Genomic DNA, 18343 nt, shown 5'->3' on the forward strand with positions numbered 1-18343 from the left:
AGAACTGTCAGGAGACAACCCCCCCCCCCCCCAGTTAGGGATGCCACCCTCCAGATGGGACCTGGGGACCTCTTGGAATTACACCTCATCTTGACTACAGAGATCAGTTCCCGTGGAGAAAATGAATGGTTTGGAGAGGAGACTCTATGGCATTGTGTCCCCTTCAGGTCCCTGTCCATCCCAAGCTCCATCCCCAAATCTCCAGGAGTTTCCCAACCTGAAGTTGGCAACACTACTCCCCCATCCCCTTCCGGTGGCCAGGGGGGACCTGGCAACCCTATGCCCAGTATTACACAGGGTCGAGTGGTGAGAAGACCAAGCCGGTCTTTGAATGGGTTATTGCATTGTTTTCCTGGTGCCCTGTCGCTTTAAATATAGAAATGAACCCAGATCTGCACTCCCATTTAAACTAAAGCCAGGCCACGTGCTCAGGCTCCAGCACGGCCAGGAAACAAAGCGGGTAGCCACCAGGATCCTGGCTTCTTCTCTGCCCTCAAACGCCAGTGCCAGGAGCCTCCGAGGGGCTTCTTGCTGCTGCTGCGGTGGTGAGCGCCCCACGCAGGGGCCAGCCCTGCACTAAAGGGATGCAGAAGGGTGGGGAGAGGAGAGGAGGTGAACCAGGCAGCGGAGGGATGGGAGTTGCGCAGCGGTGCTTCACCAAGGAAGGATGATGAGAGCGGTGTGAGGGGGCTCTCTGTTCGGCTGTGTGTCTCTTCCTGCCCAGGCAAGAGCGGGAGAGGGAGGGATGGATGCGCAGGTGCCCCGTGCTCTCCCCCGCTTCTCCTCATTGCCTTTTGCTCGCCCGCTCGCCGCTCTGCGAAGATGCACCTTGGCCTGGGCCTGCATGGCCATTGGGAAAGGAACCTCCTGCCCCTGCGCTGTGAAAAAAATTGCTGCACTGATCGGGGGAAATTGGTGCACCAGCACAGCCTGGCGCAGCTAAAAGGGAACCTAGCCTGTGAGGTAGGTGGGACCAAGAGAGCTTTGAGAAAAGTGCTCTTGAGAGAACAACTTTGAGAAACCTTTGTCTGACTCAAGGTCACACAACAGCTGCATATGGAGGAGTTCTCCAGATTAGAGTCCGCCGCTCTTCACCACTACAGCAAACTGGCTTTAAAACATATGGCTACGCAAGCCAACCACAGATGCTCTGGCAAGGATGGGATGCAATTCAGTCAAGGGTCAATGACTCTTGAAGATTTATATATATATATATGATAACTCCAAATGGTACTTAAGGGATGGGATTATTTAGATGAAATAATATTAATTTATTCCATCTGAATTCCTATACATTACTCAAAAGTTTAAGGTAAAGAGAGCAGAAGGCAGATTTGTGTGAAATAAATGGAAAGTTCTAAGAAGATAAATGCAAGTTTGGAAAACAAAGATCTTACACTAGAAAGCCAAGATGGCACCATGTTCAAATTTAATAATTTTTAAAGCAGTAGGCAACATTTTTGGCATTTGTTTTCAATTAATGGTGCTACAAATGAAGGAAAACCGAAACATCCGTTACCGTTTTCATCTTGACCGCTGGCCTCTGGTGTGCCTTGTCTCTGGTCTTCCTCAGGTGCTTCCGGATAGATAACTGCTGTATCTTCTTGCTGCAGAAATTCTTCAACATTTGGGTCGTGATTTTGTTCATTTTCTGCATCAGAATCGCATTCATCTTCTTTTACTAGAAGTAAAAGACAATTTGAAAAATGTTAAGATTTTTAAACAACAAATATTAGGTTTGCAAATCTGTACTGAAGATGCTATGCATTCCATGTGTCTTTGATATCTTTGTGAAAACCACAAACCTGACATGAATTTGGCTTTAATTTTTAAGGGAAACAATGACATGATTCTAGTCTTCAAGGCTACAGAAGAGGTTGTAAACATGAGGCAAAAACCCAGGAGCCCAAAGAGTGCTCAAACTCTTTGCAGAGATTCTCACCGATTTTACATGGCTACTTAACTGACTATATATTATTATTTTCTTCTTCCATTACTTTATCTTCACCAAAGTCCTGTAGTCAGAATAAATTATGTAAAACACTAAAATATATATAACAGTCATATGTGAAGTTTTTCCAACCCAAATGAATTTCCTTCACAGTGTTTGCCAGCATTCTATTGCCGATACAGTCACCCAGAGCAATTTGAATTAGGGATATGCACCAGACGAATATTTGGTATTTTTCAGATAAGGATTTCAGTGAGGGCATAATTATCTTTATTCTGGATTATTCAGGCCTCCAGTACCAGTAACTGATTTTTTCCCCAGGATTCCAAAATTATTTGCATCCATTACTCCCTATGGGGAATATTTCCAGGTGATTGGAGTGGCTCTTTTTCGAGCAAATGACACCAAAATTGGAATGGAGTTGGTGCTGCCTATTTACCAAAGACTCCCCAATTTTCAAGTGAATTGAACCCCTTGATCCCATGAACAAGGTGCCTCCAGCCATCATCCATTATTTCCTATGGGGAAAACATTCCATGCTTTCTGCAGGGCAAAGAATAGCCAAACACACAAGAGCATGCAACAACTAGCCAAAATCTTCCCAATGCAAACAGAACCAAGAAGCCCAACAAAGCCAACTTCAAACCAGAGAACCCCAGCAGACCCTCAGGCTAATGTGGCAAACCCACCACATTCAATATCCAAGCCAAACCAACTGAAGCTAGGGAAGAGACACTATCTCCAGCCTAACAGAATCAATGTCAAACCAGAGAATCCCACCAGACCCAATCTGGCAAGCTCCCCCTAATGCATGATCTCATTTGTCTGTAAGAGCTGCCTCCTTCCTCTCCTCCTGCTGTTTGGGAAACCTGCAAAAAGTAAACAAAAACAAAACAACAAGCCCAAATAAAACCAAGTTTGGAGCTTTAAAATACTGGTCCCAGATATTCCCAGATATTTCCAGGAATATTCAGGATTGGAATACTGGTATTTCCGAATATCAATTAAACCACAGATATATCCAAAAAACACCAATAAGGTATTTTTGAGTATATATTTGGACCAGATGTATCCAAGCATTCAGATATATCTGAATGTTTATAAGTATTCTATATCAAACAGCTCAGCCAGTAGCTAGGGAAAGTTGCTGGTGACAGGGAAGTGATAAGTCTGTTTTTAGAAGCGCTGATTGGCTGGTGTATCACTGTCCTCAGGACAAATACAACCTAGTAAAGTTGCTTTGCTTCAAAAGTGCTGAAGCTGCAGCCAATCAAGAAGCAGCTAAAAAACTAACAGTCTGCAAATAAATCCTGCTGCCTTTTGAGATACAGATCAAGTTCCTCATGTCTGCTCCCAAATATACATGCAGGCAAAATATAGGCAAGCAAACTTTCAGCGTAGTCCTAATTTTACAGCTTATATAAAATTACTTGACCAACCAAAACAACTCTGAAGAGGTACATTAATTTTCACTCATATTTTCTTTCTTCCACCATCCCCTGAAATTTGTACTGAGCTCAAAAAGAACATTTTCTGAACAAAAACCAATAATCTGCCAAGCATTTGACTTCTGCAGTTTTAAGGCCTGTAGAACTACAAGCTCCCTGGACACACAGCAGAATATGCAAGGATCCAACAGAATGATTCACAGCCTGGTTAAATCCATACAGGGAATTTCCACCAATATGGGCTTATGCCCCCGTGTAAGCCGCCCTGAGCCGTTCGCGGGGAGGACGGGGTAAAAATGCAAATAAATAAATAAAATAAATAATTCTACAGCTCCTTATACCCTCTGCTTCTCTGTAACAGACCTCTGTCTCCTCTAAGCACCCCCCCCCCAAGTTTCAGATAATCAATGTAGGCTACTTTGGGTCCTCATTGGAGGGAAAGGTGAGGAACACATGAAGGAAATAAATAAATAAAATAAATTTGTTTAGCAATGAAGGCCATGTCAGCAATAGATTATGATTTGAAGAGTCACGGTGAAAGTACATATTGCAGCTGATATCACAATTTGCACACAAACCACCATGCCTTTCTGCCTTATAAGATCTGACGAGGCTTACAGCGCATGCACCTGCTCCATCAGACATTACGCGGACTGCGACATAGGACAGGTCCTTGTCTGTGGTGGCCCCACATGTACAATAGTCTTTCCTGAAGGAACACTGCCAGCTGGAATCCACAAGGGCTTTAAAAAACAACAACAACAACAACCTAAAAATAGTTTTGTTATTTTTACAACCTGGATGTCAGTTTTACCATTAATTGTAAATGCTGTTTTTACTGGTAAACTGATTGTTTTGTAGTTAGGGTTTTTATGATGGAATGAATTAAAAAAAATAAAAAATGTCATAAACTTGAAAAATGCCAGTGCTCTACCACCACTTTGTTAGCCTCTGTATTAAGCCTGAATTAATCTTTTTTAAAGAAGGTTTAGTCTAGACTATGGAAGACATAATGGCCACAATCTAGTAGCTCCAACTTGATGTACAGAAACAATGGAAAAGGCATCATACTAGAAAAATATAGTCAAAGCTTCCTTCGCATAGCAAAGTACTGGACATACAGCATGGATACGGTAGAGGATCTAGTGGGAGGAAGGGGTCCAACTTCTTTTTTGATCTTTTAACACTATGGTAACTGTATTTGCAAATATATGTCAAGGTATCCTTAAGGATAGACACTCAGATTCCCAGGATTCTAACAGCAGTTCGAGGGATGCATGAAAATTCTTAGAGCCCTCAGGAAGCAAAGGGATGTGTCCACAGCAAGGGCCTTGGGCATCAAGCCATTATTTCCCATATGAATAAAAGACAGTGAAAAGCAATAAGTAATATGTGGCACATTCTATAAGATGATGTTAGCTACACTTTTGAACTTAAAATGAAGCCTTACTCTGGCTAATGTTGTTAACCTCAGCTGTGTCCCATCATATTGCCCTGTTTGGATCTTTCAATAGGCCAGAAATACATTTTTCATCCACTGCTCGTGCTCCGTGAACCAACAAACAGTACAGTGGCTGCAGAGGCACAGCAGTCAGGGAAATGGAGTGCTTTGGAGCAAACATTGCTCTAACAGGAGGAATAGGAGCATTTGTATAGTAAAGTCCCAAATGTGGCACAGACACCAAAGTAGAGTTGCCAAGTGTGAATTCAGCTGCAGCGGGGGACTCCCGGCTGGCGGCTGGAGCACGCGCGCGCCGCATCCACATTGCCCGAAGTGATGCCGGCACGCGGGCACGCTGGGCCACGACCATCCGAGGGAAAACCATAGAGTTTTCACTCGGATTACCGTGGCCCCACCCCCAGCGTGCCCGCATCACTTCCGGTTGTCACGCACGTCGGGGTGGACTTCCCCCCGGGGCCTGATCCGCCGGCGGCGGGGAATGGGCCTCTGGGGCGGGACTTGGCAAGCCTACACCAAAGGAAATCAAAGGTGGGAAAAGTTAGCAAAAGACTTAATGATATCTTCCTCAGTAATGCAGAGTTATCAAAACCTCACAAAAACGCAAAGTATCATAAAAACAAACTAAGGAATAAATTACCTGCACATCCAGGTTCATCTGCTTGAGCTTCAGGCCCCAGGATTTCTTTTACTTCTTTACTAGCTAAATGATATGACAGAAGAGTGAGGATTAATGTTTTATGTAAGCCAGAATCTCTCTCATTTACTCAAAGCAACATCTTTATCCTCTTGATGGCTGAGGAAACTATTCCCCTCAGACCACAGGAACACTCAACAAAGCTCATGACTATTAAAGTGAGCTGAATTTCCCAGAAATTCCAGAAAGGGGGGAACATGGGGACTTTGTAACATGTGAATTGGCCTTCAGTAACCCCAAAGAGAGTTCCCTTAAAATCTTGTTACAGTAAGAAAAGACTACATAATATTGGTACTGGGCTATAACAGACATGTGGAACCACCAGACACATGGAACCAGCAGTAAGGCCAACAGTAAGACCCCACCCCTCCAGCCTTTTTCTGCTTGCAACAGCAGGCAGGGTGGAAGAGAGGGAATGACAAAGCCTCTTTTGCTGCTGCATGTGTACTCAGGATCCCATCCCCCCATTCTGAAGGTGAGTTCTAGTCACACATTTAACACAAGATGGGTTAGGGGGCATGAAGTCCCCAACCTTTTTGAGCCTGCAGGCACCACTGGAATTCTGACACAGCATGGTGACTGCAGCTACAAAGTGGCTGCCACAAAATGGCTGCCACAGCTTACCTTCAGTTACCCAGTGAAAATCCTTGTGCTGTGGTGGCATGCCAAAGCAACGTTTTTTTAAAAAATTGCTGCACAGCCAAACCAATCGACAGTGGCCAATCAGAAGCCTTTCCGGGCAAAAGCCCACCTAGCCCTGCCCACTTCCTAAAAAATACTTAGGGGGTCCCAGATAAGCACATGGCGCCCATGGATACCCTGTCAGGGACCTATGAATTGGGGTCTCCCCCAATCCGATTCACATTTAACATTTTGTCTAATCACACCCTAAGTCTTTATACAACAGGCCTTGCTGGCAGGGCACTCCAGTTGTCAAGCTTACACACTGTGGGCAGGATTTCTCAGCGGTGGTACCGCTTCTCGAGAGAGGACTGCTGGTCTGGAAAGCTTTCTGGAAAGCCTGTAAAATGGGCCTTTTTTGTGGGGTTGTATTAATTTGTTAGTTTTTTTAATGTTTTAAAATGTTTTGTCTGTTACTGGCTGTTGATAGTTGTCACCTCCCCTGAGGATAAGGCTGGATAGACATTATTATACAAGTAAAACCTTTAGTAAAACGTTTGCAGTTACTACCAGCTACAAATAATATTATTGATGCTGAAATAAAAAAGGTGATGGGTGTGACCACAACCCCACAGGTACGAGTGACCCATGTGAGCTTTTGTGGATTGGCCATCACCAGAGGCGATCCCAAAGGTGGGCTGCTCCCATGCCTAGAGAACCCACCTGGTATGAATATTTTAAAAGTAAACATTTCACAGCCCAGCCTCAAAAACCATCAACAAATTATAAGGAAGACAACAGAGAAACCTTCAGGATTTCAGTTGATGCTATCTGCTGTCCTCATAAAGAATTCACAGAATGCTACCAGAAACAGCCCTGATTTCAAAAATATGACTGGTAATTAAATTCGATTTATGTACAGCTTTAAACATTATACTGGAGGTTGTGAAATTATCCTCTATCTCATTTAAGAAATCCTGTCTTCTTAGTTGGAAGATGATGTGATCACCATTTTCACAGTTTTATCACAAGCCATTATTTTCTAGTGTTTAAATGTGCCTTACTCACACAAAACCAAACCTGGAGAAGTCCAGATTAAATCATGTGACTATTCCTTGGTGAGACGTTTAAGTAACTTTATTACTTAGAAAGCGAATACATATAATATATACAATGTCCCCTCACGCACAACTGCTCATGTTACATGAAGCTGCTTTATACTGACTCAAACCATTAATCTATCAAGGTCAGTATTGTCTACTTCGACTGGCGGCAGCTCTCTCAGGGCTCAGGTGATATCTTTCACAAGCCCTACTACTTGATCCTTTCAACTGGAGATGCCAGAGCCTAAATTCGAGCCATTCTGCGTGCAAAGCAGATGTTCTGTCGGTGGCCCATAGCCCCCTCACCCTATTGTCTTGCAGGTACTTTTTAAATATTGGATTTAAAACAAGAAATCAGTGATGAAACAAAAAATGCCGTCTTTTAACCTATCCGATATTTTGTTAAGATTTGGTGAAGTTGTCACACAGCTGTGCCACAGGCTGTGGATTTTGTCTGGTCCCCACTAATCCAATAAATGTCAACTGCAAGGTGCTTCAAACCCTCAAGTTATACAGCACCATTTTTTCTAGTCTCTTAAGAATAAATGTCAAAAAACACATAGCGAAGTGTTTTATGAAACCCAGACCATACACCAGCCCCTCCCTTCCACAGGGCAAGAAAGGAGGCAAGAAAGCAAAGGAAGCAAGGTAAAGATGCGTGCTCCAGGCAGTACTTCACAAAAATATCACAATTCTAGGAGGGTGTTGCTTTTTATGAATGCGGGAGCTGGCTGTTAGATCATGCTGCAAGTCTCCCAGTTTAGCCAATAAGGGTGACAGATTAGTTTAAACTGGCAACATATGTCCTGGCTGTCTCTTTGTATTATCGTCACCAGAAACATTTGGCTTCATAATAAAGGATTGCAAATGCTTCCTCTTGTTAGAGTGAGAGCATGAACATAACTTAAAACTGCTTACCTCCTTTGCTATACCAGGTGAGAGTATTAAGGCGAGGAGACCTAAGGAATTTATGGGATTCAGTATTGATAGGATTGGATTTAATACTACTGAAGCAAGCAGCCCGAGCACAGCTGAATCTTCTCTGTAGACACACTATAAAACAGCTAAAGAGGCTTACAGAGAAACTAACCTCCCTCAGTAGAATTTTATACTAGGTACTTTTAAGAGCTGGGGCATAGTTAGTCTTCATTATTCTTTTAGTGCCAACCGGGATCACATCATGTATGAAATAAAATAGCTCTTGACATTTGGGTAGACCCCAATTTCATCTACATTGGACACAAGTATACTGCAGAATTGTATGAGTTTAGATTCTCCAGGCACTGGTGTTTTCCTATGGAAAACAGAAAGGTTTAGAAAAGCTTTTGTTATAATTAAAAAAAAATTTTTTTTTTAAGGTAGTACACTTCCATCTCTGATTGACATCTGCCAGATAAAGACAGAATGAGTAAATGGAGCGGAAAACAATGAGCGGGCATTGTGAAGTGATGCCATCATAACCAATGCCATTGTGCTGGGAGCAAGGCTTTTTTTGGTAGAAAAAGCCCAGCAGGAACTATTAGCATAGTAGGCCACACCCAACAGCAGAAACTCATTAGCATATTAGGCCACACCCCATGTTACCAGAAATGTTGCTGTCCAGCCACACCCACCTTTTGCTTCTTATTCTGTTTACTTTGTTGTCAAAACCCTGGGCTTTTTTTTGTAGCAGGAACTTCTTTGCATGTTAGGCCACACATACCCTAATCCTAGTGAGTTTCTGCTATTAGGTGTGGCCTATTATGCTAATGAGTTCCTGCTGGGCGTGACCAACTCAGGAGCCAGCCGGAACTCCGTTCCTGTGCGTTCCTGCCCAAAAATAGCCCTGGCTGGTAGTATGGTATGGTTACCATTGGTACAAACAACCATTTTGTCAGTGGAGTACCATCAGCACAAAGGGAGAAAACCAGGTGGCATTAAGGACATGGCAGGAGACAAGCAGGGCTTTGTCAGAATCCTGCTATGGTAGCTCATTGGTCTCTTGTACCCCCTGTGCCAAGGTAAGGTTATGCCAACAAAATAAGTGATGTAAATTAAAAAAAAACCAGTTTATACAAAAACAGAGCCCAAAGAAAGAATGTTTGTTTCCTACATCTTTTAATGCAGCATACAAAGAGTAATGTTAGTGTAACACAATATTTTAACATGATCTTCTTGGGTGGATACACAGTTTATGACACATACCTTCATCTTCCCAGCAACTGTTTGCACTTCCTTCTCTTTCACTGCTTTCTGGTAATACTGTATGGTCTTTTGGCAAGTCATCATCTGGCACGCTGTCACCACAATCCGCTGCATCTGCTACACTCTCCTCTTCAACAATGTGTAATTTGTCTTCATCATCTGAATCTGAATTGGTTTCTACAACGTTGTTGTAATTGGTAACTGTACAGAAACAGAAAGAAAAGATTGGTGTAACGATGCTGTTCAGCAGTTATTTCTAACACTAAGACTGGCATCAAAGTCTTGCCTGCTGACCTAAAAGTCAACTCCTTAATGAAAGGCATGCAGCAGTGTTTATCTGCGGTGCAAGACAGACACTTTGTTTATGTTCAGAGGTACCTCCTCTATTATTATTTCAGGTACTATCAGCCCCATGCGGCATTTCTTGGATATGATCCGGGAACAGCTGCTAAAGTCTGTACTTTGTGATTATTCTGGAAGCACCCTTTGTTAGTAAGTGGCACACCTACTTGAAGAGGTGGTCCCTTCTCTTTTTAGCACTGCTCCAGCAAGCTTTTCCATGGCTGGAATGGCCGCTACCTTGTGAGTATCACCTACTCTGGCCAGCCAGTCCTTTCCTAATAGGCCCGTGCTCTGCTCGGGCCCCCATAGGAGCTATTAATCCAATACATGTTTAGGCAAAGTAGTATTTTATTAAAGCTATGATAGAGCAGGAACAAGTTCACTGTCCAGAATGCCTGGGCCAGGATGGGCAAGGAATAATGTAAGACATTCAAACAGGGTAATAACCAATAACCTCCATTCCCGCCGAGCGGGCAGACTTCAGGTTACGCGCTCAAAAGCCTGAGAAGCAACGTTCCTAAAACCCCAAACAATTACAGCTTCACACGGTACAGTTCATTATACATTTGGCAAAGCAGCTCCCCCACACACCTGTTAACCTTGCAGATAAGCGTTGCCTAGCGTTTACAGACAGGAATGCATGAGACAAGATCATACACAGGGAAGATAGGGCATGCGCAGATGCCAGGGGAGAGTGGGGGGGGGGAACCAACTGCCTCCCAGCCTCCTATGGCAGCTAGCTGACACCGTGCTCTGCTTGGGCCCCCATAGGCTCCGCCGCTCCCCCTGATTCCATTCAAGAATGTGGAGGGGGGGGCAGACAAAAGCCTGCGCTTGCCCAGGTGCAAGCACCGGTCTTTTTAGCACTGCTCCAGCAAGCTTGTTACTCAGAACTGCAGGCTAGGAAGCGACCCATAGTCAGCAATCCAGCCTGTTCCCTTCAAGCAGCAAACTGAGATGCCATGGTCTTGTCACTTGCATACTAAAGAGGAGAAAAGCTGTATTCTCTCCTCCCCCCCTTACTGAATGAACCAATGGGACCAAATGCTTGCTAGGCAAGGTTCCAGCCTAACAGGAAGTAGCAGAGGCTGAAGCATTCTTGACTATCTACTTTTGAGAAAGCATTCAAGTTTCTTAGGATCAGAACACTCACTCACAAAACTCGTGGGAAACAGGCATGCTGGTGGAGCAGACACAGCTTGGGACTAAAGCCTGCCTCTAGTCAAGAGTGGCTATTCAGGGTATGTTTTATTCTGTTTTATGTATGCTTATTCTGCCGGTCCATGACCATAATCAATGATGATTGATTGATTGGGGGTATTCAGCAGCCACTGCAATTTCTAATTTCGCTATCAAGGTGAGAACTTCACAGCACCTCCTACCCTATACTTGCTTTGTAATAAACATGTAGAATTCACATGTACAGAATTCACACTCTGATTCTATGCTGTGGAGCTGGCAATGTGGCAGGATAGCAGCAGGTATTAGTGAAATGGAAGAAATGTCAGTGTGGCACAGAAGCATCCCACAGCATGGCTTCCAACAAGGGCTTTGGAAACCGCCATATTTTCTCCCATCCCCATGCCAACAGCACATCCACACTGACTTACACTAAGACCAAGATATGGAGTTTTTGAAGACAAATGGCACAGAACTAGAGGCCTCCATCTCTCATTGACTGGGGCTTAACTGTTGAAGCCCATCCTAAAGGCTTCAAAGAATCAAGTTGCCTGTCGCATATTAATAAAGTACCTTCTAAATAATTTGTGGCACATTTCTTTTAGTGTCTTTCCCCCCAGTACATAAAGCATAAATAATAAGTATGACATTCACTCTATTACTGCAATTTGATTTATTACGAAAAGGAGAGGCTTATATTATAATGGTCTAACTGGTATAATGCCAGTTTTGATCCATCAAGCAAATACAGCTGCGGCTCTATCACACATTCACCTTGCTAAACATTTATCAAGGGTTTGTTGAAATAGCTAGAAAGTAAACCTGTAGGGGGTCTGGCATTATGGTTGGGTTGATGGATGGGTAGCTGTTTGTCAAGCCGGAGGCTGCCCTACCCCCAAACATTTTACAGGTTTTCTCTCTGTCTGAAATATAACAGCGGCACTTTTGATTTGTGAGAAAATAACTTCTCCCTCAGCACATGATGCCACAGCAGCCTATGAAGTCACTGTGGACAGTTTCTATTTAAATTTTTATTAATCACTATTCTATCAATGTACTCCAACATATAAAGACTAAAACAAATGATCTAACATTGCACAATAAAAACAGCAAAACAGCAGAAAACAATAAAATCAAATGGACCAAATGAGATCACATGGCAAGAGACTAAAATTTCACCACAGACAGCAGTAGAGGAGAACATAACATAAAAATAGCATCAAAAAGATGGAAAACTGTCTAACAAAGAAACAATAAATCAAAACCCAAAAAATGAGGCTGAAAATGGAAAGAACTTAAGCCCAGCCCCCTTCCCCAAAGGCTTCTGTCCGATGCTGGGGAAAAACAGAGCCACAATGCAGAGGGCATTCCATAGAAGAAGGGATGACACTGAAAAGGCCCTGTCCATGGCTAGCAAACACAGAAGGTCCCGAGAAGCACAGCTTAACTTGATGGGCAAGTTGATATAAGAGAAGGTGATTATTCTGGTCCTGTCAGTTAAGAACTGACATTTTGAATTATTCCCGGGGGGAACGGGGACGACGACGACACTTGCAGCCAGTGAAGCTTTCAGGACTAATGTAATGTGCTCTGTATAACTTGAGCGACTCAATAATCTGGTAGATGCATTTGAATTACATCATAACACTCTAACCTAGATGTGATCAGAACACAGATAACCATTACCAAATCTTCCTTTGCAAGGTAAAAGGTCACAACTGTGGCAAAAGCACCACATGGGAAATCTGGGCCTCTAAACACAGAGATGGATCTGTAGCAGCGCTCCCCCTTCCCCCCACCCCGGGCTAAAAAAATCCTGACTGTTGTCTACCTCTCAGAGTACAATCTGATTCACGAAGTAGGCAGGACAAATTATATGTTTCCTAATAAACAGTACCACACAAAACATGAACTTCTAAGCCAGCTTTCTGCAGGTCTAATGAGAATTTCGTACAGTTGTTAACTACTAGATGAATGAGGACATTAAAAATTATTTCATCCACAATCATATTGCAACAGACATCATTATTATTGTTGGTTTTGTGCTAGAATAAACCATTGAAATGACCTGGCTTTCATCTCGGTCTTGGGTTGCTCCTGGCCTCGTCCTTAGCAATATCAGTTTCATTTTTGGAAACCTGCCTTTATGAATTTTTGTTGTTCAGTCGCACAGTCGAGTCCGACTCTTCACAACCCCATAGACCAGATCATGCCAGGCCTTCCTGTCTTCCGCCGTCCTCTGAAGTTGGCTCAATTTCATGTTCGTTGCATCTATGACACTGTCTAACCATCTCATCCTTTGCCGTCCCCGTCTTCTGTGACCTTCAATCTTTCCCAGCATCAGGGTCTTCTCCAGCGAGTGCTCCCTTCTCATTTGGTGGCCAAAGTATTTGAGCTTCAGTTTCATTATCTGGCCTTCCAGGGAACAGTCAGGGTTGATTTATGAATTTACTGCAGGAAAAACACTATGAAAATAGTGTCGCTCTTTGCCTTTTGCCCAAAGACCTTCTCTAGACTCCATCAAGACACAAATGTTGTCTCATGTCAATCCAGAGCAGTGCCTTAGTAGGGTCTCTGTGTGGGTGGAAGGTAGTTAGATAGCAGCATCCAGTACCAGAGCAGGCTTTTCTCCTTCCCGCTCACCCGCTGCAGCCCATAACACCTTTAAAAGGGCAGGGTATACACTGAATATAAATAAATAAATAATAAATACACGGGGAAGCTGCACTGAGCTACTGCCAGCAAGCCCATTACTTCTCATGTTGGAAAATGTGAAGCTATATTGTAGTAATCATTAAGGGTATTTATACCAATATACCCTGACCTGGATGGCCCAGGTTAGCTCAATTTCATCAGATCTTGGAAGCTAAACAGCGTTAGCCCTGCATAGTACTTCGATGGGAGACCACCAAGGAAGTCCAGGGTCTCTACACAGAAGAAAGCTATGGCATACCACCTCGTTTCCTCTCTTGCCTTGAAAACCCAATGGGGTCACCATAAGTTGGCTGTGACTTGAGGGCACTTCCACCACCATGCCAGTTTATTTCCCTGCATCTATAAGGTTTCTGGATTTTGTGAGATTTGCCAGAACCAACTAGAAACAACAAAAGGGGCTGCAAAACAAGCAACATTTCATATTTTCCAAGTGTCCCTGTTTTCCGTTATCCATCTCTATAAAATTGCCCTATTTTTGGTCTTGGTGAAACCTGATTAAAATGTTTGTCAGTGTGGGTTGCTAGAGCTGAGCATTCAACAGCTCCTGCCTCATGGTCTGTAGAAATTTAATCATCAAGCAGGGTGCGAATGCCTAACGTATTCTGAATCTATCCTTATATGTATTTCCCTATTTCTGTCTAAGAAATGTGGGAGTTGGATTCCAAACCTAGCAGCTGAGGCCCATTTGTTTGTATTTTCTCAACAAGAATGGTCTCAGAGATTTCTCTTTCCTCTAGGCCCACAGGAGGTAACAGAGATAGTTCCATTCATCAAAAATGTTATCAAAATGTATTATGGAAGTGTTCCCCTTGGCCTCGGACTTTTCTGTACTAGGCTCTATAATACGGAATCCCCATCAAGACATAGGGATCCCCCTTCCCCTTTAAATGTATAATGAGCTGCACAGAAATTTAAAATATGAAAACTAAAGCTAAAACACACACAAAACCCAAAATACATAACATACATTGCAGGGGTCATATCTATGATATCAGCAGCTGCACTGGCATTTCCGCATATTTTTTCCAGCAGCAAAAAGTTTTCAGTTTCCAGTTAAGTTGTGCTTTCACATGCTCTCTTGTCTCATACAACCCCCCGCCAACAGAGCAGCATGCTCAGGTGATCAAGGTTAAATACCTAAAACTACTAGTGAACTCCTTCTATCATAGAAGATAGTTCTGTGGGTCTCAGAGGCAGGATCTCTCCACCTCCAGAAAGAACTTTTTTTCAGCTGCCTGCCACAATGACCTGACTTCTCCAGAAGCAGGAAGTGACAAGTTGAAACCAGGAAGCAGTGAGCAGAACTCTCCACATGCTTAACACGCTTCTTCCCCAGTTCTAAGGATTTTCTCCTACTCTATCAATGTAGGTTACTGCTTCTATATATCATGACAAGTAACAAATAATGGAAGGGAAATAAACACATGTATTATGTGCATGAATGAGAAATATTCCTGAACATGAAAACCCATTTCACCGCTGGTAACAAGCACAGAAAATATTAGAAAACATTTTGGGGATCAATGAAATGTCTGCTCCCATTGGATGGAAGACCAGGTGATGTAAGCAAACTCTTCAGACAAAGTAACTAACATTCCTCTTGCCTCCATTCCCTCCAAACTACGTTGCAGTTATCATACCTTATATTTAGTCTATTCCATATGCACAGTATGGGTCAAGTTTCAGGAGCCTGTGTCATTGGGCATCTGGTATTCTATCCACCACATCTACTCCTAACAGAAGGAAGACCCACCCAAGGAAAGGACTGTCATCAAGACTCCAAACCATCTGAAAAGCTCAATGAGTCAGAGATAGCAACAGGGATTGCGTGAAGGAGCACCACAATGAAGGAGAATGCAGAGCAGGCTGCCTTAGCAAATCAGCTATATCATATACTACTGGCAAAGATTCAACCCTCACCTTCAAAGCACTAGTCATACAGCTATTCTACACCAGATTGACATTTGGTAAAGGAGGGTTGCATCATGGATTTTGTTCAAGTTTTGCAAAGCCACTATACAGATCATAAACCATAAAACAAATGTATTTTGAAAATGATAGTACCTTTCACACATGCTCCTGGGTGGGTGGGGGGAGTGGAGACGTTTCACATTTCCCAGAAAACTTCATGAATGCACAAATATTTATCCCAGTGAAATGTGCTGGATCAACTGATCACTACTAAGTGAATTCACATAACAATACTCACTACTGGATTTACTTCCCCAGAGTTCCTGAAAATGTGGAAGTGTTCTGTAAATGTTTGGCCATCAATTATTGCTGCATTTCAGTTAATTTTGGCACATGGGAATCTGATAATTTTTTAACTTCCAAATGAGGCTTTAAGGAATCATTTCATGGCAACAAAAATGAACAAAAAATTTATGGTAAATTTGACCTTGAGAAATTTTTTGTGAGGTTATGGCCCAGTGGAAGAGTGTTTTAATTGACTGCAGATATGGTTGTCAATGCTGCACAACTTCACCAAAACCCATGAATATGATGCAAATCGCCATTTATTGATTTGGCATGGAATGCCCCTGGTCTACCCTGGACAACTATTACATCATGCCCCTCCTCTCACATATGACTGCCAGTAAGTCTGAGTGCATGGCATAAGAATGTGAGACAAGCCCAGCTGAATCAGACCAGTGGTCTGTCTCCTGTCTCGCACAGTGGCCAACCAGTTCCTCTGAAGGACCAACAATAATGCACAGAGACTGAGGCCTTCCCCTAATGTTGCCTCCTGGCACTGGGATTCAGAGGCTGACTGCCTCTGAACCAAGGACGTTACTGTTAATCACCATGGCTAGTAGCCACTGATAGACCTCTCTTCCATGAATCTGTTTAATCCTCTTTTAAAGCTGTCTATGACTGTAGCCATCACTATATCCTGTGGCAGCAAACGGCACATTTTAATCACTCTCTGTGTAAAGAAGTATTTCCTTTTGTCTTCCTGAATCCATGGCCCATCAGCTTCATTGGATGCCATGAGTTCCAGTATTTGGGGAGAAAGTTCTTTTTGTCAACTCTCTCCACACCATGTATAATTTTATAAACCTCTATCATCCCCCCCTCCCCCAGTCATTTCTTCATAGAGAAGGTGCTCCAACCCTAATCATCTTTGTTGCTCTCTTCTGTACTTTTTCCAGCTCTGTGATGTCCTTTTTGAGATACAATCACAGAACAGCACACAGTATTCCAGATGAGGCCACACCATAAATCGACACAGGGACATCATAATATTGGCCATTTTATTTTTTCTAATAACCTACAACATAGAGTTTTCCCTTCGCACTGCTGCAGCACACTGACTTGATAGCTTCATTGAGCTACCTACTATAACCTCAGGATCTTTCCCCCTCTTCGTCTCAGCAAATTCAGACCTAATTAGTCTATGCTTGAAGGTGAGATTTTTTGTTCCAGTGTGCATCACCTTACACTTACCTACACTGAACTTCATCTGCCACATTGCTGCCCACTCACCCAATTTCCTGAGATCCTCTTGGAGCTCTTCACAGTCATCCTTGGTTTTTACCATCCTGAATAATTGTGTGTCATCTACAAACTTAGCCATAGCCACTACGCTACTCACCCCTAGGTCCAGATCATTTATGAACAAATTAAATAGTTCCAGCCTCAATACCAATCCTTGTGGGACCCCACTGCTTACTTCCCTCCATTGTGAGAACTGTTCACTTACTTCTAAATCTTTGCTTTATGCCATTTAACAATTTTTTAATCCATAAGAGAACCTGTCCTCTTATCTCATGACTGCTAAGTTTACTAGGGAGTCTTTGGTGAGGTGCCTTGTCAAAAGCATTTGGAAGGTCAAAGGATATAATATCTATCAGGTCACTGTTATCTACATACTTGCTCATTTCATCAAAGAACTCCAAAAGGTTGGTGAGGCGGGACTTCCCTTTGCAGAAGCCATGAAGATTTCATCCGCAATAGACTTTGTTCCTCTATGTCCTAATAATTCTATCTTGGATTATAATTTCTACTAATTTGTCTGGGACAGATGTTACGCTAACTGGCCTGTAATTTCCCCTCTGGATCCCTTTTAAAAAATTGGTGTAACATTTGCTACTCTCCAGGTTTCTGGTACAGTGACAGTGGCTGAATTAAGTGGTAAATTAGTTACATATACGGGTTAGTAGATCAACAATCTCACATTTGAATAACCTAATAGCTCTTTGGTGTATGCCACCAGAACCTGGAGACTTATCAGTTTTTAATTTCCCCAAAAGGTTTAGACCTTTATCTTTTGTCACCCCAATTTGACTCAGTTCTTTAGACTCCCCTTCCTGAAATTAGTGGCTGTGGCAGGGGTACATGCCCCACATTTTCCACAGTGAACACAGAAGCAAACAATTCATTGAAATAAAAAACAATCAAAATATCATTCTGAGTCTGAATTATGGTAGATTGGTAACTATAGCCTCATATCTGTGTGGGCCTTTTTTCCCCTCGAGTTAGAATTCCACCTCTGGCTTGTGCTTTTAAAAATGGGCAAAAGGATGGATATCTTTCTTTCATTCTTTACAATTTGTGTTAACTGTGTGGACATACATCAAGATGGGTAGCCATGTTCATCTGTCTGTAGTGGTATAAAAGAACAAGAGTCCAGTAACACCTTAA

General features: G+C 42.9%; 1 protein-coding gene across 1 annotated transcript in view; it reads right to left on the reverse strand.

Moving 5' to 3' along the window:
- ZEB1 (zinc finger E-box binding homeobox 1) overlaps positions 1-18343 on the reverse strand; it is a 198926-nt gene that overhangs the window by 16189 nt on the left and 164394 nt on the right. Inside the window, exons 4-6 of the mRNA XM_015408108.1 lie at positions 9464-9664; positions 5499-5561; positions 1520-1681 (exon numbers count right to left, since the gene is read on the reverse strand). Coding sequence (XP_015263594.1) covers positions 1520-1681; positions 5499-5561; positions 9464-9664 — 426 coding nt within the window. The remainder of the gene's footprint in view (positions 1-1519; positions 1682-5498; positions 5562-9463; positions 9665-18343) is intronic.

This window comes from Gekko japonicus, unplaced genomic scaffold (assembly GCF_001447785.1).
Source record: "Gekko japonicus isolate JY-2015 unplaced genomic scaffold, Gekko_japonicus_V1.1 scaffold87, whole genome shotgun sequence".
In the NCBI taxonomy this organism is placed as follows: domain Eukaryota; kingdom Metazoa; phylum Chordata; class Lepidosauria; order Squamata; family Gekkonidae; genus Gekko; species Gekko japonicus.